The sequence below is a fragment of the Meles meles genome, chromosome 3, assembly GCF_922984935.1.
Source record: "Meles meles chromosome 3, mMelMel3.1 paternal haplotype, whole genome shotgun sequence".
Classification (NCBI taxonomy): domain Eukaryota; kingdom Metazoa; phylum Chordata; class Mammalia; order Carnivora; family Mustelidae; genus Meles; species Meles meles.
The window spans coordinates 135,572,168-135,599,923 of record NC_060068.1 but is presented as its reverse complement, the minus strand read 5'-3'; the positions used below and the strand labels follow the sequence as shown (position 1 = coordinate 135,599,923).

The following is a 27,756-nucleotide window of genomic DNA, read 5'->3' as shown; positions in this document are numbered from 1 at the left end:
CTAAAAGCAACCAGTATAATCAATTTCTTATCAAGTCTTCCAATGATGCTTTATGCACATATATGTAAATACAGATAAATATTCTCCTTTTCCTCCTTTTTATACAATGATGGCATACTCTACACACACTTCTTAGCCTTTCTTTTGGTTTGTTAGCAATAGCTCTTAAAGATCAAACCATACCTATATACAAAGAGCTTCTTCATTCTTTTTTGTGGTGGCGTAATATTTCATTGAATGGTTAAAAAGTTATCTTAATGGTGGACGTAGTCGGTTTTCCAATTTTTTTTGTCATTGCAAATGACAAGGAACGAATAACTTTAACTGTATGTCACTTTCTGTATCAATATGTCCATAAATGGGTGATTTTGCCCATCATTGGCAATGTCTGGAAAAATTTTTTAATTGTCATAACTGGGGAGGGGAGTGCTACTGACATTTCTGGGCAGAGCCCAAGGTGCTATTAAGCATCCTAAAGGCACAGGACAAACTCACAACAAATTATTATCCAGCCTTGAAATGTTAATAGGGCCAAGGTTGAGAAGCCTTGGTCTATAGAAAACGTTTCTAGAAGTGGAATTGTTGTAAAAGGATATTTGCATCTGTTGTTTTATTGAACATGACCAAATTATTCTCCAAGAAGCTGTGCCAGTGAACATTCCCCAGGTCCACTTGTGAGATGCATGCTTTGTAAAACCTCACCATTACCATATGTTTTGATCTTTGCAAGTCTGACAGGTTTAAAAAATGATATCTCAGTATAATTATTTGCATTTCTGTTTTTGTAGTAAGTTTGAGCATTTTTTTCATATATTTTAGAGAAATTTCTGTTCCTTTTGCCTGTTTTTCTATAATCTTATTAGTATTTTCCTTAGTAATTTGTAGGAGCTCTTTCTTAGCTCAATCTTTTGTGCAGACTAGTTTTGACCTACATTTTCATTGTTGAGGTATTGATATCCACCTGCCAGTCATTCTGGAAATCTTTTCAAATCATTTCTTTCTTTTTTTTTTTACGATTTTATTTATTTATTTGACAGAGATCACAAGTAGGCAGAAAGGCAGGCAGAGAGAGAGGAAGGGAACAGGCTTCCCACTGAGCAGAGAGCCCGATGCGGGGCTTGATCCCACGACCCCAGGATCTTGACCTGAGCCGAAGGCAGAGGCTTTAACTCACTGAGCCACCCAGGTGCCCCTCAAATCATTTCTATTAAAACTTTATCATACAGTTCATACTCATCACTTTCTGCTGCGCACTTAGCCTTACCTGCTGTTCCTTCAATCAACCAATTAACAAATATTGATGGAGCATCACCTCTACGCTAGGGTTATTTTCTGAAATGCAGTGAAGTTATTAATTTATATGCTTTGGCTACTAACTCTCCAGTGTTTGAAAGATATGTGAAAAATATACTCTTTCAAACTCCTTAAAAATCCACATAGCCTATTCTGGAAAGAAGGAAGGTTTTGAAAGAGCAATCACAGAGCAGAGACAAAATATGCAGGATGACTGGAGGATCTGCTACCCCCAGCACGCAGCACTCGCTTCTGGTTTCTACCTATCTCCTTTTCTCCCTGCTCCCTTTTGAAATCAAATCTAAACAAACAGGCTTTTTTTTTTTTTTTTTTTTAAGGCTATGATCACTAATACCTTTAACTAACATGGATGAGGCCAGGAAATTATTCCTGAATTATTGCTTCACTTCTAAGATAAATATACCCACATAAAAGTACAGAGTTGCCTTTTTAGAATCTATGGAGAAAATGGCTATCACTCAAGAAGACGACGAGAGGGCCCGCCCACCATGAACTTGAATCTCCATGGATGTAGAAGAGCAGGTGACAGGTGCTTCCTCACTGCCACTTAGGATAATGGGGTCAGGAGGCCACAAGGGCAAAAAGCTACATCATTTTGCACACCCAGCATTCGATGTGTACCCCTCACCCTCTGCCATAGTCATCTGCTAAGGTTGTTGTACAGTGTTTTGTTTTGAAATTTATGACTGCTTTAGAATATTATTTTCATTTTTCTGTTGAGTAAATTTACATGCGCACTGCAAAAGTTTCAAATATTGCAGAAATATATAATGTACCCAGGCAAGTCTGGTATAGTGCCACCCAAAAGAGAGCCAGAGTTAGTAGTGTTCCTTTTGTATTATTTCTTTGAGCTTTGTACATATTATTATATATTTTATTTCTTTTCCCCCAATGAGGTGATGCTCCATCTATGGCTCTAAACCTTTTTTCAGTTGATGTATATATTTTTGTCCCTCTATGTAAATTACTTTCTCTTTTGGCTACAGAGTAGTCACAGGATAGTTGAACCATAAGTAATTTAGCTATTTGTCTATTGGTGAATATTTACATTTCTATAGGTTTTTAGTGAAATAAATAATGCTGTTATGAAATCCTCTTCCCTACATCTTTATATGTTTTAAACAAATGTTTCTATCGGATAAATCTGATAAGGGAAATCTTTTGTTCCTTCCCCTTTCTTTCTTTCTTTCTTTTAACCATTTTTAAATACAATAAAAAATATATATGTTCACGGTAAAATAGTGAAACAGTATAGAATGATATAAGATTAAGAGCAAAGCTCTCTACTTCCCACTCCCAAATGCAAGAACCATTCCCACAAGTGTCTGCTCTTAATAGCGTCTTGTGAGAAAATACGTTCATAATTTTAAGAAAGGATCCCATGGAATGCCTGGGTGGCTCAGTCATTTGCCTACAGTTCAGGTCTTGATTCCAGTGTCCTGGGATCAACCCCGCACTGGGCTCCCTGCTTGGTGGGAAGCCTGCTTCTCTCTCTCCCACTCTCTTTGCTTGTGTTCCCTCTCTCACTGTCTCTCTCTCTTTCTCTGTATGTGCCAAGTAAATAAATAAATGAATAAATCTTGGGGGAAAAAAGGATCCCAAATTTCCCACTAAAAACTATATGAGAGTATAGTCCATTATCTTTTCTTTTTCTTCTTTTCTCTCTTTTTCTTCTTTTTTTGAGTAAAATTTTCACTTTTTCCTCTTGGGTAGTCAGGGTGTTACTACTGACAAGATGGCCGACTTTAAGGGAGTGTTTTCCCCACAGCACCACCAGCCTCATCAAAAACCACATTGTGAAAAGCTAAGGTGATGAAACCCAGTTGATTCTGGTTTAGCTATGACTAAAAGAAACGAGGAAAGAAAAAAAAGGCAGGTGTGGGATGGATCATAGTTTCCTGACATTAAGTCAGCCAAGGAGCCTCAAAATCTGTCCCCTTAGCTCCAGATTCTCCCAGAACAGCAAAGTTTTGTGGACAAAGGGCCCGGTGAAGATGGGTTGGGGGGAGAGAGGAGCCAGCAATAGCTAATCTCACATTGTCCCGGTGTTTTAGAAGATGCTACATTTTCCATCGAGACAGTAGTGATCACATCTTTATTATTATTATTATTATTTTATATTAGTCACCGTACAGCACCTCATTAGTTTCTGATGTAGTGATTGCATCTTTATTGGTTATCAGGCAACGTACTGGGCGCCTTTCCGTAGCTCAGGTCACAGTGACCCTGCACGTCAGCTGTCGGCAATCCTATTACTCTTCACAAACTAAAAGAATGAAGAAGAATGAAGAGAACTAAGCCCAAAGAACTGGGATGACTAGCCCTGTGCTACTTATCACCACAGAGATTCAAACCATGTCTTTTGCGAGTTCTGAATCTCTGCTCCCCCCCCCCCCGCCCCCGCTGCACCACGAGGTCCCCTTGGTCATCAAAGACTTCTGTTGAGTTGGGAGACTGGGAGCGAGTTCATGGGCTACCTTGAGCATGTTTTGCAGAGAGGATGAAACTAAAATCCAGGAAGAGCCCTAAAACCCATCTTAGAACTGGCATTCTGCTGTGTGTATTGGGGGGATGACCCCCCAAATCAGCCACTTAAGTTTCATTTCACAGGATATCAGTTTTAATTTCAATTGTGTCATTGTGTGATTTCAGATTTGTACAATGTACTAAAGGCCAGAAGAGGCATTGAGCAAAATATTTGAAATGTCTTGGTTAAAAGTATCACCAGAAAGATTTTCCAGTCACAAAGAAACTCTGATAAAGGCAGTTTGTGGCTGCTTTTATGGTGTGATCTTGGAAAGTCTGAAATGTATCACTCCACTTTGAAAAATACTCTCTCAGCTAATGTCTGAAATTCCATTATCGAAGCTCCTTCTTGGCTTCAGTCTCTAATATCTGTCCTAATCCAAACTCCTCTGAAACAAGCCAAGTTTTACTCTATCAGTAAGTTAAACCCTTGGTGAATCACTGTTTGAGGAAGGTTTTGACATGCAAGTGGGAGGAAAAGCAGAAAGCAAAAGCCCTCTGAGAGCAAATGTAATACAGTTGGGAAGACCAGGAAATAGGCCCCTTCTGGGGTTTTGGTCTGATTTTACAAATAATTTGCAAATTAAACAAATGACTCTGAGATGTCAAAATCACCAGTATCGCCAGTTAAAAATTAACATTGTGCCTCCCAAATGGTGGTTCGTGGTTACATATTTGCCCACGAGAAAATCACCCCCCAAAATGTGGACACACAAAGGCAAGAGAACAAGGTCTTATTTTATGTATAGCATTTGGAGAAGGAAGGGAAGTAATACTCGAGTGATTGGTTTATCATTTCAATGAGTTTATTTTGTGAGTAGGTTTATGTGATTTTTTTAAAGTCCTATAAATTAGCCCAATGATTCAAGGAGTATGATCATTCTCACTTAAATAAAAAAACAAGGCAACTGAGAAGTCGAGACACTTGCCTCAGGTTGCACAGCTGGTCGGGAAAATGCAGGTCTACCTGACCTGAATGTCCCAATCCTCTCCCACTCTGCCTCTCCAAAGCAAAAAGCTGAAATTTGGCTGTTTTCAGAGGGGTGGAGATACCCTCTTTCATAGGTATCAGATACCTAACTTCTCACTGACATATCTGTGGGACTAGCCAAACAGCCAAGGAGCCAATGTTAATATCATTCTGAGGAAGCAAAGAACATGCTCCGCCTTTCAAATCCAGCATAAACATTGCATGACCAAATAGAGCACAGACACATGTCCGCCAGACCACAGCTTATGGTATAGAGTATGCAACTGATTGTTCAGTGTGGAGTCTGGAGAAAGAAAATCTCCTGTGGAAAGTCGGGGCAAATGCAAGAGCCATGAAACATAGTTGTTAAGCACTCAGGCTCTAGAGTCATAGACTTGAGCTTGTACCCTGCCATTCCACTTATTAAGAGACTTGGTCTCTCTGAACTTCAAGGTCCTCACTTGCAAGATGGGACAATGATACTTTGCAGGATCATAGATCAAATGGGCACTGCGGAGTGCCTGAAATATAAGACATGCTAAAAAATATGAATCATCCTTTATTTTGGTTTTGTTCCCTGCCTCTCTCTTTGAAACTAACTGTCCAAAATTCTATTTTATATATTAACATAAAAAAGAAGGGATACTTAAGCTGTGTGCACAAGCATAGACACCAACACCTTGTTGGGTTGTGTTTGACAAATGTCAGGTTACCAGGGGAAAGCTTTGGAATATGAAGACGGTGTAGCTTTAAACATGGCCGAGAGAAGAGACAAAGACCAAGTGAGGTTTTGTGACTTGTACCCAAGTGATGCAGATGGAATGACAATTAAGAATGAGAGCAGGTTTTACTCGTGTCTCTCTTTTCCTGATGGCTCTTGTGTGGTTTCCTTGGAAGGTTTACCCTGGCATTTTTCAGAAATAGCACAGTTGTTTGGGATGATTACAGGCAATCACCATTTCTCAGACGTGGAACTGTGTATAGCTCACTGACCGGCTACTCCCCAGTCCCCAGCTGGGGGGATGCGCAGCTGGTCTCTTGTTGACCACATATTAGATCTTACGAAATTCAAAGACAACCCGCTTTAGGGAACTCATTTAAGAAAAAGAGTGGGTTTTGATGGTGGAACATGGGATCCTTTCCAACAGAAATACAAACCACATAGCCAGCTCACCTGACAGGCTGTTAACACAGTGTCTCTTAAAATCCATGTTTGAAATCAATGACTATTAAGAGATTAACAGAGATAATCTGAGGTTAGAGGAGAAGCCCTCCTTGGATATCTTGAAGTTGCACCATCCAATAATGGAGCCACAGCTATGTGTGATCGCTGAGCACTTGAAATATGGCAGGTTCAAATTGAGATATGTTCTACAATACACGATTTCAAGGACTTAGTACAAAAAAATCATGTATCTCATTAATTTTTTATGTTGAATACACATTGAAATAGTAATTTATATATAATAGGGTAAACAAATACATTCTTAAAATTAATTTTATTGTTTCTTTTTCATTCCTTCTGGTGTGGCTACAAGAAATCTTTAAGTCACATATACGGTTCCCATTCTGCTATTCTTGGACAGCACGGCTTTAGAACATCACACAGAACCTTTATCCACAACTCTGGTTAATACTTGCCTCCATTTTATACCCTGATTATGATGATCCTTGGCTATTAACAACCAATATGTATCCAGAACTTTGCTACCCTTAGGCTTTGCTCTTGCTGTGAACTCTACGCAAGATGTTTACCCAGCTCCACACCCCCAGACTTCATGTCTGGCACCTTTTTCAACTCCTTGATCTTTTCTCGAAGGCCCTTTCCCCAGACAGGCCTGCCCTGTCCTCAGGGTGGTCACATCAACCTCTTCTATTCTCTTTACGGCACTCGTTTCTATTGTCTGCCTTCTCAACAAGACTATGAGCTCCATGAAAAGATCTACCATGTTCATCTCTCTATTTTCTGCTCTCAGAACAACACTTAGCTTAGAGCTGGTCCCCAGTAAATAGTTCCTGAAGAGCTAAATGCATTAGCCTTAAATCTGAGTGGGATTCTTTAAACTGTGTTTCAACGTGGTGCCCTTCGTTCATCTCATTCTGACTGAGCACCTGCTGTCAGCCTGTCACTATGCCTTGGGGGTATGGTGATGGAAGTCCTAGTCTCATTCTCAGGGAGAGTAGGACTTAGTGGGTCCCAAGCATAAACATGTCTTACAAACACAGTTGTCCTATTACTGCCATGAGTCTTTTGTTGCATGTTACTAGGTAAACTACTAAGGAAATAATGCCACAGAGGTCAAAAAAACAGGATAACCTCAAAGCTCAGACTCCATATTTACCCACGGTGACGGAAGGTTGTTGAAAAGGCGGCTCCCTTGTGCTCTTCTGTTTTCAAAAACCAGATTAACCATCTTAAAGAACTATGATTATGGGCAGAACCCAGGCATGTATTTCTAGCTGTGGAAGACTCTAAATGAGAAGATATTTTGAGCTCAAAGGATACATGTTTTCAGAGGTTTTTAAGGGAAAACTGACCTTTTAATACAACCTCAGATTACAAAAGCAAGCTGTAGACCACTGTGTGGAGCAGATGCTTTTTTTTTTTTTTTTTGTATATATATATCCTATAAATGTGTGTGGGAAAGACAAATGCATTCCAAATGGTTAACCTTGGCTACCTCATGGTTGTGGAGGAGGGTAGAATGATATGACACTATAAATATCTTCTTAACATACTTCCATATTATTTTATTTGTTACAATGAACATGGATAAATTCTGTACTTTCAAAAATGAATAAAGCAGTTTTTAGAAAGAAAATTTTAAAAGAAACACTACAGAGCATCCCTGTATTTGATAGGGATACTTTCACATCTTGAATTTTTTTCATCTCAGTTCTGGCCTCAACAAAGGCCAACAACCAGGTTGGATTTCAAAAAAAAAGAAAGTACAGACTGAGCTCACTTCTGGAGAATTTTATGATGTCATGGCTCTCTTACCATAGTTAGGACTGCATTAACCTCTTTAATTGGGATGGTACTCTTTATTGAGAGCACCTGTTATAAGCCCATTAATTTGTTTACATATGCTCATTTTATTCTCTAAATAATCTTTCAAAGGTAGGCATTAAATATATCTTCACTTAGCGGATATAAAAATTAAAGTTCAGGGAGGTGAGAGGAGTTGCCCAAGATCACAGAGGTTAGTTAGAGGTTGAGCCAGCTTTGCAGAGGAGAACTACAAAAACAACTAGAAAACAAGTAACAAGATGGCAATCAATAAATACACACCTATCAGTAATTGCTTAAACGTAGATAGTCTAAACGCTCCAATCAAATGACAGAGGGGGACAGAATGGATGAAAAAAAAACACACATGCACACAAGACTCATCTACATGCTGCCTGCAATAGACTCACTGCAGACTCAAAGATACAGACTGAAAGTGAAGGGATAAAAAAAGATATTCTATGCAAATGGACACATACACACACAAATCCAGAGTAGCAATACTTATATCTGTTAAAATGAGACTTTAAAACAAAAATGGTCACAAAAGACAAAGAAGGACACTACATAATGATAAAGGGACCAATACAACAAGAGGTTATAACAATTGTAAATATCTATGCAACCAACATTAGTTGGTTAAATTTCTACATAAAGCAGAAATTAACAGACATAAAGGGACAGATTGATAGTAAATAATAATAGTAGGTGACTTGAACACCTCACTTGTATCAGTGGACAGATCATCCAGACAGAAAATCAATAAGGAAACAGAACCCAACTTTGAACCTAGCCCTTTTCAACCTTTTGTCCAATTCACCACCATTTGCTACCTCTTTCTAAAAGATAAGGTGCAATACAGTATTTTGCATCTGGTTCCACAACTGAATTCAGTTCTATTCTCAGTGGAAGCCTAATTGTAGGGACTTGTGAAAGGCTTCTGTTCCACAAAATCTTTTCACTAACTAGCCTCGGAGTCTGATAGTTAATAGTACAATCTATCCCATTAGGTGACATCCCCTAGGATCCACTCTCCAATTACAAGTACCCTTAGAATTGAGTAACATGTAAAATCGTTATAAATCATAACTGTCAATGACCATAATGTAAACTAATTAACAAGGAAATAAATCTAACAAATCTCCAAGGAAATGAGACATGAAGCCTGTAGGATGATGGGAGTGTGAAGAAGAGATAGTTATAGAGCAGAATCAGCAATGTCCTACAAGGGTGTTATTGTGGGATTGTTAATAAATATAAGGGACCTAGAGGAACCAGATTTAGAAAAGAAAGGTGCCAGTAAAGGTATGTACCACCATCCAGGCCGCACAATGGACTGGCACAAAACAGAGAGAACGGGCACATGAGTTGGTTTCCGTACTCCTCTCTGCACCCCAGCTACAATGCTGCTGTTTGTCAAAAGATCACTGAGATACAAGATGCCATGAGTAAATGATGTAAAAATCAATCGTCCTGTCAAGAGACAATTCACAGGGTATGTTCTTCCGGGAATCTGCTCAGAGTATCTCTCTGAGGTACAGAAGGCCAAGAAGTAGCTTCTGGATACACAAGGGGGTTAGTTTACAAAACTAATGGATCCTATCAAGTAGTAGATTTCTATAAGCAGCCTGGACAGAAATACTGTCTGCTCTATTCTTTAAATAGAATGTGCTTTTTTTCTCCCACAGAAAAAGCGCACATTGAAGGGCTCCATTGAACTCTCCCGAATCAAATGTGTCGAGATTGTGAAAAGTGACATTAGTATCCCATGCCACTATAAATACCCATTTCAGGTAAGTCCACTGTGCCTGAGGGAACTAGCCCCCCATTCCTTGGACAATGGTTGAAATCCTGTCATTGTAATAGAAGGTGGGACATCAATGACTCTGACCTATCCTTAGATCTTCTACTAAGTCCAGAAGAAAGCTGCTGTGTTCGTTCTTTCTTTCTTTCTTTCATTTATTCATTCTATCCAACAAAACATAAAACCTTGAAAAAGTTTTCGTTCCTCATTTCTTCTTCTCTCATATCTTCCCTAACTCAACGAAAATCCGAATTCTCTACTCCTAGGTGAGGGAAAATAAACTATCAGTGGCCCAAACCTAGTATTCTTTAAGTACAATTTACTCATGTTTTGAAGCAACTGTTGATTATAAATTGTTTGGAGGTTCTGTGACAAAAAGACTCGAATTTTATAATGTCAGAACTATCTAGAGTTGTGTTGTGCAATACAGTAGCCACTAGCCACATGTGGATGTTTAATATTTAAATTAAACAATATTAAAAATTCCTGAGTCACACTAAGCCACAGAGTGAATGAACATTTCACATGTTCGATAGTTATGTGTTGGACAGAACAGATTATAAGACATTTCCACCATTGCAGAAAGTCCTACTGGACAGAGCTGGTGGAGGTTATCATTAGTCTTTAGGTTATGATATCATCTAAAACGTGTCATTACTCTCTGCATCTATGACTCCGAAGCAGCGGATGTCTCCTTGCACATTCTAGGGTACTGTTGCTCTTTGCCAATTTGAGAGGTAAAATACTCCATTTTTAATGTGACATAGAAAAGGATTCTTTTCTACCAGAAAGTTGACCTCCATGAGTTGAAATTTTTAGTAATAAAAGTAAAATGAACAGCATATATTTTCCTGTCATTAAAATCCTAATTAATAATGAATGTGGGAGGGGCCCCTGGGTGACTCAGTCAGTTAAATGTCTGCCGTCGGCTCAGGTCATGATCCCAGGGTCCTAGGATGAAGCCCCACATTGGACTCTCCTTGCTCAATGAGGAGTCTGCTTGTCCCTCTCCCTCTGCTCCCCCATTCATTCTTGTTCTCTAATTCTCTCTGTCTCTCTCAAATAAATAAATAAAATCTTATTAAAAACGAGTACATTCAAGGGGAACCTGGATAGCTCAGTTGGTTATAAGTTCAAGCCCTGCGCTGGCTTCAACACCGGGCGTGGAGCCTACTTAAAGAAAAAAAAAAGATACATGAAAAAAACTGGTAAAATTTAAAGAAGATCTATACTTCAGTTAGTAGTGTTAGACCAATGTCAGTTTCCTCGTTTTGAAACTGTACTATGGTTATGTAATAAGATGTTATCATTAAGGAGAGGTAGGTGAAAAGAACACAGGAACTCTGTACTATTTATGGAACCACTGGGGTGTCTTATATTATTTCAAAATAAGAAGTTTTTAAAATCTCGATTATACATTTTTCATCTACTTTCTTACTCTTTCATGTGCCAGAAAGGTTTTTTTTCTATCACTTAAAAGTTAATATGAGAAATAAATGTTCTGTCACATGGAGACATTAGTATCCCCTGCTGTTTTAATTTAGCAATGGCTTACTAGTAACATGGAATCTCAGACAAGTAGCCTGAGATGTGGAAATTCACCCTGTGTCTGCACAGCATTCAAATATCTGGATAAAAAGGACACCAGTCTCCTAATCACCTGGTAGTTTGCCTTTAAGTGACAGACACCTGAGGCCCAATCTTGGCCCCATATGCTAGGTGGGCCTACTGTCAGACATTCATCTCTGGGCACACCACTCACCTTGGACTCTGCCTATATCCTCAGGTTGTGCATGACAACTACCTTCTGTATGTGTTTGCTCCAGACCGCGAGAGCCGGCAGCGCTGGGTTCTGGCCCTTAAAGAAGGTAATTACTCTCCTGCGCCAATGGCTCCAAGATCCCTTGATGCTCTAGCAGGCTTGGGTTCCGCAGTAAGACAAAGGGCAATGGATGGTCAAATATTTCTCGCTTTTGGTGTTGGTGTTGCATTCCAACTTTTCACCCTGGGCCCAAGAGGCAATGATCAGTACAGTGTAGGGTCAGCCAAATCTAGCCTACCACCTGTTTTCCTAAGGCTCTGAGCTAAGGATGGTTTTTGTATTTTTAAATGGCCCCATTTTAAAGGAATAGAGAAGTACCTCCATCTCATATTGATTTTGCCTGCTGGTGAACAAAACCTAAAATATTTATTACCTGGCCCTTTCAGAAAGAGTTTGCCCACTACTAGTCTAGTATGAAGAATAAGAGGATGGAGCCTTGAGTTAGATGACCTGAGTTTGAATTCCGGCTCTGCTACTTACTAGCCACGTGTGCATGGGCAACGTCCTCAGCAGCTGTCTTCAGTCTCCCCATCTATAAAAAAGGAAAGAAGGAGGGAGTGAAAATAATAGTTCCTGCCTCTAGAACTGCTACCGGTAAAGCCTCTGGAACGAGCCTGGCCCAGAGTCAACACCCAGTAAATTTTAGCTAGCTTTCAAAGTTTTCAGATCAGCACGAAGGATATTCCTTAAGGTTCGCCTTCCTCATGGCATCATTAGAACCAGCACGGGGCTTGGGTACACGTGAGAGGTGCGGCCAGACTGCTAAGGTGAAAATCCCCAGCCTGTCAGTCATTAGTATGTGACCTTGGGCAAATTCCTCAACCTTCCAGCGTCTCCATTTTCTCAGCTATAAATTCTGACTAGTAACAGTTGGTCACACGGTTATTGTGAGAATTAAATGTGTTAAGACGTGTCAGACACTTAGAACAGTACCCAAAGAAAGCACTCAACAGTAGCACTGTTATTTCGCCTAGAGCCCTGGGTTTACAGGAGAACTGGGTTCAGATATTTGTCTGTCTCTAAGTACCTATAAGAACAAAAAGTAAGCAAGCCATTGGAATCTTGGGAGCCATGATACCTCTATCAGAAAAATGAGACTAAAAATACAGTTATCCTTTTCCAAGGTCATTATCTCAAATGGGGTATGAACAGGCCAGGACTGGGTAAGCGGAAAATGCTCTCAAGTCATAAGGCTCAGTAAAAACATTAAAATGGAAAGTTATCAGAAGGGCCCTAACTATGTCCATTGGCTGTTCTCCCACTGTGTAGGGCTTTACTCACAGGATGTTAGAGCTGGAAAGAACATTTGAGATGGCCTGTCTAGATCTCCATTTCTCATACTTCTTTTCTTCAGCAGGAGAACCTCTTTTGTTTTCCCCCTACCAAAATCTCACTTTAAGCCTGCCCATATGGAACGGATAAAGCAAAACTCCTGTGGCTGAAGGTGGGAGAGATGAAGGGGCAGGAATCCCTCCCACTCAGACCTCCCAGGGGCCCTTGGACACCTTCGTTGGACCCACTGGTCCAGACTAACATTCTCATTGCATAGAGGGGACGCTGAGCTAGATGAGAGTGGTATCCAACCTGGGACATACAATGAACACAAGGCCAGACAAGACCCAGACCCAATAATGCCTAAATCCAACATGTACTGTTCACTCCAGCTTATGGCAGGGTCTAATCTCGAGGAGTCTCATTGGTAGCCCTTGATAGACGCACCCGGAAATAACTCTTCTACTGGTGCCAATCTCTTTCAGAAACAAGGAATAATAACAGTTTGGTACCCATGTATCATCCGAATTTCTGGATGGACGGGAGGTGGAGGTGCTGTGCTCAGATGGAGAAGCTCGCAGTGGGCTGTGCCCAGTATGATCCAACCAAGAATGGTAAGAGACTGGGAGTTTCCTTTTCTTCTTTGCAAAATGACTGACCTCTCTAGTCTTAGGAGGTAAAAGCTCTCAACTTCCCATCATCAGGGCTGTCAGGGGCTGAATACAAAATTTTGCATTTTCACAACCTTCAGAGGGAAATTATCTGCCTCTACCACGAGTCTGTTGATGTTTCTCATCTCAAACCTTATGTCTTTGTGGTTCCTTGCTACCAAAAGTGTCATCCTGGGACCTGCCGTGTCAACATCACCTGCGAGCCAGTTAGAAATGTAAATTCTCTGGCCCCATTCCAGGTCTGCTGCTAGATCAAAATTTGTATTTTAACAAATATCTTGGAGATTTGTGAGCATGGTAAACTTTGGAAAACATGACCATGTGATTGGCATGGTCGACTTAAATCTTGAGTTGTAGAGACAGACTTAGAGGTCCATAACATTTATTTATTACAGTGGTGTCACGTCACACATGTGTCTAATTCTACCAGCTCAACTTTATTGTCTTGGAGGAAAAGAAAGCAAAACCAAGAACTACTAATTGTACGCTGTGGCTTCTCTCTGCCTCCCCTTCAAACTCTCTGTCGATCTCTATAATCTCAGAGAAAAGGAGGCCACAGCCCAAATGCAAAATGAAAACAAAAGACATTGTTTCTGGTCTTTGGAGGTCAAAAGCCCTGGAATGTGGGAGTGGGGTGCTACGAGTTCTACCCTTCTGTGATGGCTCTGGGACCAGAACCTTCAATGAAGTGCAGTTTCACTTGCATGCACTTTGACACATGGTATGCTCCCAGTCCCCACAGTCATCTGGGGGAGATGATGTGAGGTCACAGAAGCTCAAGACCTTGAGCAGTTGGGTATGTTCAAGGTCGCACAGTGAGGAAGTGCTCTGCAAAGCCATTGTTGAATAGGAATGATGGATAGTGTGAATTGTTTTGCTTCCATTCCCCTCTCCTTTCAACCTCCCTTACCCTAGCCACCTTTTCTCATCTGTCAGTTTCTCTTTTGCACGAAAACCAAATACCTCACATTGACAGCCCAAGGTGGATGTGCAAAATGTAACACATGGCTGGGTTTTCCGTGGCTTCCTGAGTCACAGCCCCTTTTAGTACCACGTTAACAACCACCACTTCTCACCTTCAACCTTGGGAGAGAAAGTTTAAGGTTACCAGTCCCCCGGCCCAGAATAACAATATATACCTGGTTTTAGAATCAAATGATCTTCTACATTACCCTATGGACCATATTCACAAAGGCTAGTATTTCATAAAAAAGAAACAGTAGGTTTTATATGGGTGAAATCCACCATATTAACAAGATGGCATGGGATTTCCCCAATGTGAGAAAGCCCTTTTCCAAGCTAGAGGTCTAGTCTTCAAATTCTTGCCAGCAACTTTGCTTGGGCCCTTGGACCTAGGGTCCTGATCTTTCCAGTGTTAGGGGAACTTTTAGGTGTCCTACGACGAAACAATCTCCCAAGCCCCTTTCCAGTTCTGGAATCCCTTGAGCCTGTGTTTCCATTTTGCAGTTTTCACTGTGCATGTTGCAACTGACCCCTTCAGGCACATAGTACTTCGCTGTGCTGAGTGCTAGACACATGACGGAGGGTGATGAGCGTCTGAATGACTCACCATCATGACACTTGGAGACGGCTGCTCATGCTGAACTGCTCACCCCATAAACCCAGGGCCTAACTACAGTCACTCTCTGAGGGGTCCTACATTCATGTTTGCAAAAATGAGCTTGTGGAAAGCTTTTAGCACAACTGCTGGCACTTACTGAGCTCTCAACATGGTATTTGTGCCTACTATTCTTCCTTATTAGTGGACAGAGGAATCTGAAGTTGAGATATAGCAGTGTGTGTGTGTATGTCTGGAAAGCAGCAGAGATGGTTGGGTAAAAATGGACCCTGCTCTACCCAATTGACAGTGACACTCATTTCTGCATGTCATACAATCCAATTCTGATGTCATACAATCCATTCTGATGTCATACAATCCAATATCACCCAGTGGGAGAAGAAAGGAGGGAAGAGCAAGGCTAGAGGAAGAGCTATGCATCACAGAATATTCAGGGTTGGGAGGGTCCCAAGGCCACATAGCTCATTCCCAACAGAGCTGGGGTGAGAACCCCAGTCTCCTGGGGCTCTGAGTTGTGTGCCAAATAGGAACCATGCTTCCAGTTATGTTTGTTTGCTTCTTCTCTGTTAATCACAAACCCAAGTCAATACCCACCTGCCCTATCTTAAAGAGTTAGCACATGGGCTGGGTTCCCATGTCACTGTGTGGGTCTCCTTTTACCTCTTTCCTGAGAGGTGCTGTCCCAATCAGGCAGAGATCAACCTCATAGGTTAGTCAACCTCATGCAGAGATGAGGAGCTCACCACCTCCTCATGGAGCCTATTCCCATATTATCTCTAATTATTAAATCATGGTTTGAACTGAGCAGAAGCCTATATCCACACCGACTCCCAGACATTCAACTTTGGTCTACTGATTCTGGACCTGACCTTTCCAGGGCCTCAACGGAGAAATAGCAGGAGACAGAGAGGAAGAGATGGAAGAAGGGAGAAAAAAGAAGAGAGGAGGAAAGAAGACCTAGAGTAGAGGTGAAGAGAGGGAGCTGTGGAGACACAAACAGATAAACAGAGAGAGAGGAGCTAAGGGTGTTGTTTGGAGGAGGTAGCAGGAACACATGCTCAGGAACAGAAGCATTAAGGTAACTAAAAGTAGTTTCCAGCCCTCGCCCCGAAAAACACCATGACCCCTTATCTCCCCACCTCCTCTCCAAGCCCACGGCTACCTCAGGAAGCCAATGAGTCACTGTTACCCTGAATCACCAATTCCCTCTCTGGGGCATGGCAGGTGGTAGGTGTGTTTGTGGAGGTCTCCCCGCCCACAGGGAAGGATACAATCCTAATGTCTCTGAAGGATCTTTTGGATTAGGCTTTAACTGGGCGTACAGAATATTGACTTCTAGAAGTTTCTGGTATCTTCTAGAAAATAAAATGGGGAACCAATAGGCTAAAAGAGATAAAACATGGGTGCTACAAGGCCAATTTTTGTTTCTCTGTGTCTCATCATCATCTTCTGGCCCTTTTCTTCGGTTGTTTACCTAAGGGCCCCTTTTCTCTGAAAAGCCCCCTGGCAGCTCGCCTCCAGTTGGGTACATTCGGTTTCATGATCATTTTCTTTTTCTGTTTTTCTCATTTCAGCTTCAAAGAAGCCTCTTCCTCCTACTCCTGAAGACAACAGGGTAAGTAAGGGCTCCAATTCTGGGCACAGTGGTCGCCCATCACTGCAGCTTCCTGACTGGCATGTCCCCTTTGCACTTTCCCCATCTGCCCAGATTTCTTAAATCCTGGGCAAATGCAGCAGGTTGTAGTAATTTCAGTTGAAATGAACCCACTGTGTCTCTTGGACCTGAACTGTCTCATGGGTCTGTTTACATAAAAGGATTGCTAAATCCTCCGTTTACTTTATTCACTCAACTGAAACTTACTGATATCATACTGTGTATCCAGCCACCTGACCACTTTGAGGTATAATGACAACTATTTAAAATAGTGTACTGGGGCACCTGGTTGGCTTAGATGATTAAGCGTCTGTCTTCAGCTCAGGTTATGATCTCTGGGTCCTGGGGCAAAACTTGGGGCTTGTCTGTACACTCATGCTCTCTCTCTCTCTTTCTATCAAATAATAAGTAAAATCTTTTTAAAAATAAAATTGTATATTTACTCCATACCCTACTTTTGACAATACTTTATATTTTTCAAAGTATTTCCACACTTCTATTTCAAAGATATATATATCTTTATATACAAAGTAAAACATATATACATATGTATATGAGCCTCCTTTTCTCACTGTCTATTCTAGCCACTTCAGAGGGTTATAGTTTTATTCATATTTTAAAGCTTGGGAAGTCAAGTCTCAAGAGAGGTTTTGAGGGTTTTTTCCAAGGCCATTCAACAATTTAATTGTCAAGCTAGTAGACAGCAGAGCTCCTGAGAGTTGGTCTTTAACTCAAGTGGTGGTTCTCAAAGTGTGGTCCCTGGACCAGCAGTATCAGCATCACCTGGGGTCTTTTTAGAAATGCAATATAAATTCTCGGGCCCCAACCCAGACCTACTGTATTCATAACTCTGGAAGAGGGTCCCAGCAATCTGCATTTTCATAAACCTCCAAGTGATTCTGGAGCACACTGAAGTAGGGAAAAACACTCATCTAATATACTGACTTAAAAGATTCAGGTGATACCAAGCCAACTCTGGGGAAGCCAACTCTGGCTTCCAAATGGTTTCCCCCATAGTCCCACCTATATAGGGTAGAGGTAGGATCTAGGTTTAGAGTATTACTATACATTATTATTATTTTAAGCAGGTTTCTCACCACATGAATATCTAACAGGACATTCAAAAGTTGTACAGAATGTGGGATACTGCAGAGATTTTTGCATTCTTTGCCCTTTCCATTAAATGCTAGCAGCACACTTAAACCTTTGTGACATTCAAAACATCCCCATAATTTTGGAAGATGCTACCTGTAGACAGGTACCACCATGGTTAGAGAACCTTGCTCTTAGCTTTCTTTTCATAGGGATTGATCAATTAGTTGGGCCTATAATGGGATGAATATCATGATGTCATAACCCTCCTTAATCTTTAGGGGCCCTTGTGTACAACTCCTTCCTCCATTAGCTCTTGGGGTGAAAGCCTCAGTCCCATTGGCTCTTATCTGCAGTACTCCAATACACTACCTCATGCGCTCCATCAATATCTAGACTTCAAATCCTAATCTGGGTCAGGTGGGATGACATAGTGCATCAGTAGGACAAGCTTTTTCTTTCTAGATCTCCAGGATTTTTATACCACCAACTGCTTCGATGTGCTCATAGAAATTTTGGCTTCTCAACACCAAATCTCATCCCCACCAGTAATCTCAATCTCTTCCATATTTCCTGTCTCAAAAATCTGCCAACCTGTAGCAAGTATGCCCTTCCTGAACTCCCACAATTGTTTGCTTTATCATCTCTTCTTCATGTCTTTAACACATCATCCTTAAAAAGGTACTGAGAAGTAGAGACTTAGGCAAGAGAGCCCCTAAGAAGAAGAAGGAAGTTCGTGTGCTATCATAGAGAGAGCATTAAGACTAATTCCAGGGCTAAGCTTCACCATATCCATTTTCCCATCTGGGCCTCTGTTTCCCCACTCTAAACAAAAGAATGGATTGAATGACCTCTCAGAGGCATTCTAGCTCCAATAGTCTATGATCCTATGGATCTGGACAAACCCACAAGTCAAAGCAGAAAAACGTGTACTGAGTAATTTAGCACTGATGGCATCACTTACATCAAGAATATGATGCTTCCAGCAGAGAGGTTGCAACATGTGACCAATAGACTTTTATGAACAGCTTGTGACTGCTTGGAATTCACTGTGGTCAAAATTCAGCACACAGAATGAGAGGGGCAAGGAATTCCAGGTACCGGTTGTCTGTGTCATATTCAGTGCTACAATCCTAAATCAAAAGAAAGCCAATGAAAGAAGGCAGATGGTTTCAGTGACTACCCAGTGGATTGCAGGAACTGGTGTGTTGACCTTGCATAGAACCAGGAGCAAGTTATAATTTAGGGACTTGTTGATCTTGTTCTGCAGTTTACCTCCTTTCTATGTCATCACTTGCTTTTGTTTTCTACCTCCCCCAGCGATCACTTCAGGAACCCGAAGAAACCATTGTCATTGCTTTGTATGACTACCAAACGAATGATCCACAGGAACTCATGCTACAGAGCAATGAGGAGTACTACCTGCTGGACAGTTCTGAGATTCACTGGTGGAGAGTGCAGGACAGGAATGGGTAAGGCATCTTTTTGCTGTCCCAGGACTTGAGGGGAGGTGGGAATAGAGAAAACACTGGAATGATTTGTTCTGCCTCCATCAGCATGACCACTGCACTGAGTTAGGAGAGGAGGGCAAAGGTAGAAGAAAGGGGAAGGCAGAAGTGGTTGAGGAGACCTTTCCACTTTTCAGAAGTGGGGGAGGCAGTCACTTGCTAGGCTGTCTCCCCATTAAGCATTCCCAGCTCCCACACCCATCTAAAAATTCCCTGGGTTTTTTCACTAACATCCACAAAGTAGAAGATTGGCAACTTGTTCTACAAGGAAGAACTATTATTCTTGAGTGTTTAGATGAGACCAAAGGCACATCCCATTGTGAAGTGTCTATTTGCAGTGAAAAGAAAAGGCATGTAGAAATGGTAATGATTAGTGGTTATATTAAGAAGCATCAGGAAGAAGGAAAAAAAAAAAGAAGAAGAAGAAGCATCAGGAAGAAAATACTGATGACTTAGCTATACTACCAGTCTTAGAACTAGCCATCTACATGATTCGGGGAGAAAGTTGAGTTGTGCTAATAAAAAATGCCCACTACGGGAGTTTTGAATGAAAAAAATATATATATTATGAGCCCTTCTCTGATCTGAAATACGACAAAATTACTTTTGTTAATCTTCAGTGTGCTCTGGGATATATATAACTTAGATACCAGTACTTAGTTTTAAGGCATCAGATTAATGCTGCTTTATAAGGCTTTAGTTTTTCCTTTTAATATATCAGAGGTATTTACCCAAGCCTTGGAATATTCTCCAGAATATGACTTCAATGATTGCAATAAATCCAACACAGAAGTGTACCATAATTTAGCAATTCCCTTGCTGGGCGCGCAGGTTATTTCCAATATCTTGCAGATATTAATAGAACTGCAATGAACATCCTTATATATTAATATTACAGGTTAATATCGTTTTAAAGCATGAGGTTATTACTGATTTAAAAATATACAAAAGAAAAATACTCCATCCCTGCAATGTTTTGATGGCCTTCATCAATGTTTTATTTAAAAAAAAAAAATAAAGATGCAACCTCTGTTTGTCCCCATATCAGTTCCAAAAGTAATCACAACTTACACTTTCTTGTGTATCCCCCCAAAAAAGTTACACATACACAAATGCATCCTTTCTTTGTGGGTTTTTTTTTTTTTCATTCACACAAAGGTGATTCATTCTGCTCTTCACCTTGCTTTTGACCTTTAGTAATATATCTTGGAGATCTTTCCATATCTGCAGATACAAATTTTTTTTAAATAATTGCATAGTTTTGGAAGGTGTGCTTGTATTATAAATATTTGAATGATCTTAAATGATAGGATGTTTACTTTCCAAGTTACTTATTTTCTTTGTTATTTTAAACAAGGGCACAATGAAGATCTTGTATTGCTCATGCTCATGTTTCTGGGCAATTTTTTGAAAAAAAATTTGCAACATATATATTTTTGAAAATATATTTTTCTTTTGAAAAAAATGTATATCTCACATTTCTAACTATGGAACTGTTGAATCAGAACCTGTCTCAATTTTGGTAGATGATTCCCTCAGAAAGACTGCCAAATTTGCATCCCCACTACCCACCAACAGTGCGTGGGAGTGTCAACACTGGGTATCACTAAACTTTAAGGAAAAAAAAAAAAAGCTAATCTGATGAATGAAAAAAGAGGCACACAAATATCTTTAAGGTTAAGGCTTTACTTTTCACATACACCAAAACTTGCTTTGTCAAAGCACGTTCTCTTTAAGTAACCTTATTCACGCCACTACAGGGGGAGTGGGAGAAGGGTGTAAAATATGGTTCTTTAAAGAACTGTGGTCCGGGAAACCGGGTTGCTGGCTAGCTGGGAATAGACCCCAAAGCACTTCACGTGGAATCTCCCTCTCTAGCTGACTCGTGAAGGCAAGTGAGGCCTGTCACATGCCCTTCTCTTTGCCTATTATAAGGCGTCCCATATCAGAAACAGGTTTAAGACTGCCCGGTTCTACAAACACCAGAAGAACTTACTCAGAAATTCACTCCTCCAGTCAACTGGCTTTTTTTTTTTTTTAATTTGACACAGAGAGAGAGATCACAAGGAGGCAGACAGGCAGGCAGAGAGGTGGAGGGGGAGGGGAGCAGACTCCCTGCTGAGCAGAGAGCCCAATGCTGGGCTGGATCCCAGGACCCTGAGATCACGACCTGAGCCAAAGGCAGAGGCTTAACCACTGAGCCACCCAGGTGCCCCTCAACTGACATTTATTTAGCATACCTAATGTGCCAGGAAATGTCTTCTCCTAGGTTTCACTTCCCCAAATGACAGTTTACCGTTTGTTTAGTGGCCTGTGGAAATGATCAGCTCTGCACTTCAAAGGCCATCAAAGAGGACACCCTAGAATCTAACTGGTGTTTTGGGAATTTCCCCAGCGTGCTTTGTAATAATGCAGTAGAGTGGAAAATACAGAAGATGAGGAGACAGAAGACTTGCACTTTAGTATCCACTACTCTTGTTGTAGGTCTTTGGAAAAGTCGCTTAAACTTTGGGCATCCATTTTCCTTATCTATGAAATGCAGATAATAATATCAGCTCTGTCTTTCTCACAAGGTTGAGGAAATTAATGGGATGCTAAAAGTGAAATGAGCTTTGTAAATTCTACATCCACATACAAATAAAGAGAATCACCATTTGTGATAATCATATTATCACATAATGTTATGTGGTTGGCATATTAGAACACAGTTATCTATTTGAAAGTAAAAATAGTATTTGAACTATTAGTAGAATTATAAACATATGGTGTGGCAAAATGAGACATAATCAAGTGGATTCCAAAAGACAGATATAAAAGAAATAGCAAATTTTAGAACAACTTGACTTCTATCATTTGGCACAAACTGCCTTGAGCACCATAGTAGGGATGATTCTGAAGCTGGCTGTTCAGTTCTCCAAGGGAAGCATGTCACGACTAACACAGCCATGGGCCCAGGATATGAGACAATCATCCCATATTTGGCATCCCTGTTCTTTTTTTTTTTTTTTTAAGATTTCATTTATTTATTTGACAGACAGAGATTACAAGTAGGCAGAGAGAGAGAGGAGGAAGCAGGCTCCCTGCTGAGCAGAGAGCCCGATGCGATGGGGGGCTCAATCCCAGGACCCTGTGATCATGACCTGAGCCAAAGGCAGAGGCTTTAACCCACTGAGCCAGCCAGGCGCCCCTGGCATCCCCATTCTTTGTATCCCTACTCCTCAAAACAATTCTGTGAGACAGATTATGCATTCCTCACTAAACATCATCACCAGATTGAAAAAATGACTTTATTGTATAAAAATTAAAATATGCTTTATAAAGTAAAGAGCAAGAAACTCTCTAGCATCTTTTTATAGACTGGCAGAGCTGGGAGGAATTCTATGCAGAATCTCGTGTAGATTTTACAGAGAGGGAGCCAGAGGCCCAGAGAGTAGAAGGGACATTGTTTTCACCTTGTAATATTAAATGCAGTAATGAATGTGAACGTGGTTTGAAAAATACAAGACCATACACAAATGTGAAGTATTTTGATGTGTTGATTAGTCTCTTCCGTATGTCTTTGTTTATGCCCAGTTATGTATTCCTTCTCAGAAGAAACTCCCACCTCTACATCCTGCGTGACTCTATTCTTTTTCTCCTGTTTTACCATTTACATCTGAAGGAGTTCAGTTAACAACAACAAAATATTAGGGAGGCCCTGCATTAAAAGTTTATAATGCTGACTGGCAGTATCTTTTGGAAGCTGTGGGTGGAAAGTGATTTTTTTATATTATTTTGGTTTCCTGACTATGAAATGGTAGCACTAAAGTGGAAAAAATACTGATTGTCACACCCCAAAGAAAATGTTTCCTTATAGAAAATAGAGACTGAGCATTAATCTTTTTTCCATGAGAGGAAATTTCACGACGAGGAGAGCAACAAAGCTTTTTAAGTGAAGTAGCCGCTTCTTATTTATTATGGTTCATATTTTAGTGGTGAAATCTACCGCTTTTAACAGATGGCAGATTTTCATTATTTTTAGCTTTTATTCTATTTTAACTTTTATTCTGAAGCTTTAAAATGTCTTATCATGAATGCCAAATAATGTGAGACTCCCCCATCTTTAAATGACTTTTTAGCGGATTGAACCACCTCTAAAACGGAGATGTGAAAATTTATCCTGTAATAGTCTAAACATGAATTTCCCTTTTAACAGGCACGAAGGATATGTACCAAGCAGTTATCTGGTGGAAAAATCTCCAAACAGCCTGGAAACCTACGAGTAAGAAATTTTCTTTGTTTTCTAAAAATATGGCATTAAGGTCCTCCTTAGATCAGGAATAAATTATTGGTTGATTATAAAAGTACCAGGCATTTTTTTTCTTCTTGTACTTTGATCCCTAAGTGAAGAGGAGAGGAACACTTTAAATAGGAGAAGGGGGCGAATATATGTACTCACCTTGCCTTTTATCAAAGAGATGACTCTAAGATACCCACATAGATTGGGTAAAAGGAAAAAGTTTCTTCCAGGGATCTTGGTCTCACTTGAGAAGGAAAAAAGCAGTTGGAACACTGGATCAAATACAAACTCACTTAAAACATGCTTTAAGGCAATACAAAATAGCAGACAAATAGGAATTAAATATCTGCTTAGCTTGTATGGTCTATTTCAAGTTGTTATTTATAGAAGAGTTCACATGGATATAATTCTAATGGAACTACTTAGTATTTAATAAAATCTAATTGTAATGGACAATGTACTCACCATGTATATATGCTCCCTAGCTCCGCGGCTGGAGGTCTTGAAGCAATAGCCCCATAGCACCATGAGACCCTGTGTTCACAGATCTTCCTTTCTAAATAGCACTTCCCACTAAAATAGAGTTCTTGAAGAAATGGCTTGGGGATTCAGAGTCAAGGCAGGGAAAGTACAGAATGAACTTGGAACACCTTGCACCAGAAAGTAAGGAAATACTGCCCATCTCCCAAAATATTTTAATGATGTGGACTTGAGGAATGGGCACAGAATTCAGCTTAAAATTGTTCCTTCTTGCCAAATATACAACAATTTGAGTGTTAAAATAAGTAACAAGGGTAATGGACTACAATCCATACAATAAAATAAGAATTGATAACAAATAGATAGTTTGACAGGTAAGTAAATAAGTAAATACAAGAATAAACAAGAAAGGTCTTTCTTACCATAGACTGCCAGCTAATGAATGTAGAAGGAATGATCATGGTTAAAAGTTACTATTTGGGGGCACCTGGGTGGCTCAGTCTGTTAAGCGTCTGCCTTTGGCTCAGGTCACCGTCCCAGGGTCCTGGGATCAAGCCCTGCATCGGGTCTCTGCTAAGTGGAGAGCCTGCTTCTCCTTCTCCCTCTGCTGCTCCCCCTACTTGTGCGTGGTCTCTCTCTCTCTCTCTCTCTCTCTCACTGTCTCTGTCAAATAAATAAATAGATAAAATCTATAAAAAAAATTACCATTTGTAACTCAAAGCATCGACTAATTTAGGCAAGACACTTCAATGAAAATTTCACAACTAGGGAGGTGAAAGTTTGATATTTACCTAGTTTCAAAGTATCTTCTCAGAAATAACTTACTAGTAATAGAGTGGAAATATCTAGTAGACCCCCATTTTAACCAAGTGATCCAGGCTCACATCAATAACAGAACAAGACCACCCAGGCCTCCAGATATGACACACTGAGAAGGACACAACATTATTTCTGTGCTATTCCTGCCCAAACACATATAATCTTCATTGTGAGGAAATAATAGGGAAATCCACATTCTACAAAATAACTGGCCTGTACTCTTCAAAAATGTTAATATCATAAAAGACTCAAAAGGCCAAAAAATTGGTCCTCATTGAAGGAGCCTAAGGAGATGCGTGTTGATTAAATGGACTCACAATCCTGAATTGGATCTTGAGCCATTAAAAAAAAAAAAAAAAGTAGGGGCGCCTGGGTGGCTCAGTTGGTTAAGCACCCAGCTCTTGATTTCAGCTCAGGTCATGATCTCAGAGTTGTGAGATCAAGCCACGTGTTGGGCTCCATGCCAGGCATAGAGCCTGCTTAAAATTCTCTCTCTCCCCCTCTCCTTCTGCCCTTCCCCCCACCTTGCTCTCTCTCTCTTCCTCCCTCCCCCCACCCCCAAAAATGTGTCAAAACACATTATTGGGACAATGGATGAAATTTGAATAAAGTCTGAAATCAGATTATAGTATTGCACCAACGTTAAATTTCCTGATTTTGGTAATAATACCGTGTTTATATAAGTATATGTTATATTTCTTAGAAATACATTCTGAAGTACTTAGGAGTAAAAGTCTATTCTCAAATGGTTTGGAAAACATATATATGTATTTATCTATTCAGAGGGAATGGTAAAGCAAACACGTAAAATGTCAGAAATTAGTTCATCTGGGTCAAGTGTATATGGGTGTTCTTTTATAGTATTTTATAACATTTCTATACATTTGAAATTTTTGAAGATGAAAAATGTTCAAGTCCTCACCAAATGTAAGATGCCAGGGTTGAAGAATATTAGCTAATGAAGACTTCCATTAACTTATTTGAGCTATTATTAGTTCAAAGGTGGTCAAGTTATTCATTGCTGAAATTCTAACAGACTCTGTAGTGAAGAGCCATCATTTTCTGGAGAGTCTCTCAATCTGAGAGTAGCTTTGATCAAGTATGTGTGAATACCCCTCCCTCAGCTAACAGAAGAGTCATCGGTTCCAAGAATACTTGAGCACCAATGAAACGTGTAGGAAATAGGCTTAAATAAAATTCTTTCCTTTTTTTTTCTAATAGCCAGTGCATTTAGGAAAAAAAAATAGGCATTTATTTCAAATGATCACTAAGTTGGGAAGTTTTGTTTTTTCTTTCTTTCTTTTTTTTTAAGATTTTATTTATTTATTTGACAGAGAGAGAGATCACAAGCAGGCAGAGCGGCAGGCAGAGAGAGGAAGGGAAGCAGGCTCCCCGCAGAGCAGAGAGCCCGATGCGGGGCTCGATCCCAAGACCCTGAGATCATGATCTGAGCTGAAGGCAGTGGCTTAATCCACTGAACCACCCAGGCACCCCTGTTTGTTTTTTCTTTTAATCAGACTCTTGTCATGTATGATGGAGGGGGCAAACTCATAATTCTAGCAGAGTATAAACCACTAGAGAATGGTGGAGCTTGGGGCAAATAAAAAAAGGTATTCCTTCTCCTGAAGGTATTTTAGGTCATAAACAAAACAAAACAAAACACTGGACCATAGAAGCAAAACTGTCTGTGAGCCCTATTTATTCTATACATTGTTGGTTTGCATTTTTCAGATTATGGGATCACAGCTAGAGAATAATATGACTCACATGCACACATCCAGACATTTAGAAGTGTGTGTGTGTGAGTGTGTGTGTGTGTGTATGATACCCAATATGATGATTTTTTTTTTATCCTTGAACTTAATATTGTCTAGTTTCAGGTGACAACTGCATAAGAACTCAAAAATGTACCATCTGGGAGCATAATCATGGTTTGGTACATCGATTGATTGGCTTCAGGTCTCCTGCCCTGATTTGGGGGTATAACCTTGGGCAAGTTTCCTCACCAGGCTGGATCTCAGATCCCTTTCCTTTAAAATGAAGGGTCAGACAAGATGAAGGAGGCACCCTAACTGGCATTCCCTCCCCGCTCCTGAGCTCAGGGTAGACATCACTCTTAGTAACACACGTACCCACTGAGCTCAGGTGTGCCGCTTTAGACAGCTGTGACTAATTGTTCAGAGCATGCACATGAGATGAAGCGTATCTGCCATTCCTCAGCTGGATAAGTTACAAGAGCCCACCGAGGTATAAAGTACCATTCAGTTTCACGACGTTCAAAAGCTCAGGCACACCCACTAATTCCCTACATTGTAGCTGCTTTCTAGTAGCCACACAAGTTTGATAAGTAATGTTCCTTCCCCACCCAGAACTTCTCTCCTCTGGGGTTTATACTTTCCTGAAACTGATTGTTAACTGATGATCTTTCTATCCCCGCTTATCTAATAAGTAGCCAAGGAAGTCAGGTTTGTGGTTCAAGCATTACCAGCAACATTCAAAAACTTCACCTCTAAAAATCACTCATATTCCTCTTACCATTTTGTAGGTTTTTTTTTCACCAGACCTCAAGATTGTAAAAGTAATATAATTACTTTGCAGAAGATATTGAAAACCAGTCTAAAAGAGGAAAATCCCACAATTGCTTTACAAGGTTAAACTTTCAAATTTGTGCTCAATTTTTATAGCTGTCCTAGCATCATCCTACTTATACCACCCACTGACTTACGAAATAGAGAAGGTGAAGGTTTTCTTAAATTTTATTATGGAAAATTTCCAAATGCACGAAACTAAGGAGAATAACATAATGAACCTCCATATACCCAAAACCCAGATTCAAAAATTATTGATATTTTACCAATTCTGATTCATTTGTTCCCTTCCAATTAGACATTTTATTACCTGGAAATGGTTTGTGCCTTTGTTTTTTATTTGGAAAGCACTGGCACGGAGAGAAAAG

General features: G+C 40.2%; 1 protein-coding gene across 1 annotated transcript in view; it reads left to right on the top strand.

Annotated features, from left to right (window-relative positions):
- The window catches only part of ITK (IL2 inducible T cell kinase), a 66,883-nt gene that overhangs the window by 12,703 nt on the left and 26,424 nt on the right, over positions 1–27,756 (top strand). The window contains exons 2-7 of the mRNA XM_046001197.1: positions 9,509–9,613; positions 11,411–11,492; positions 13,204–13,332; positions 16,543–16,583; positions 19,035–19,186; positions 23,418–23,483. Coding sequence (XP_045857153.1) covers positions 9,509–9,613; positions 11,411–11,492; positions 13,204–13,332; positions 16,543–16,583; positions 19,035–19,186; positions 23,418–23,483 — 575 coding nt within the window. The remainder of the gene's footprint in view (positions 1–9,508; positions 9,614–11,410; positions 11,493–13,203; positions 13,333–16,542; positions 16,584–19,034; positions 19,187–23,417; positions 23,484–27,756) is intronic.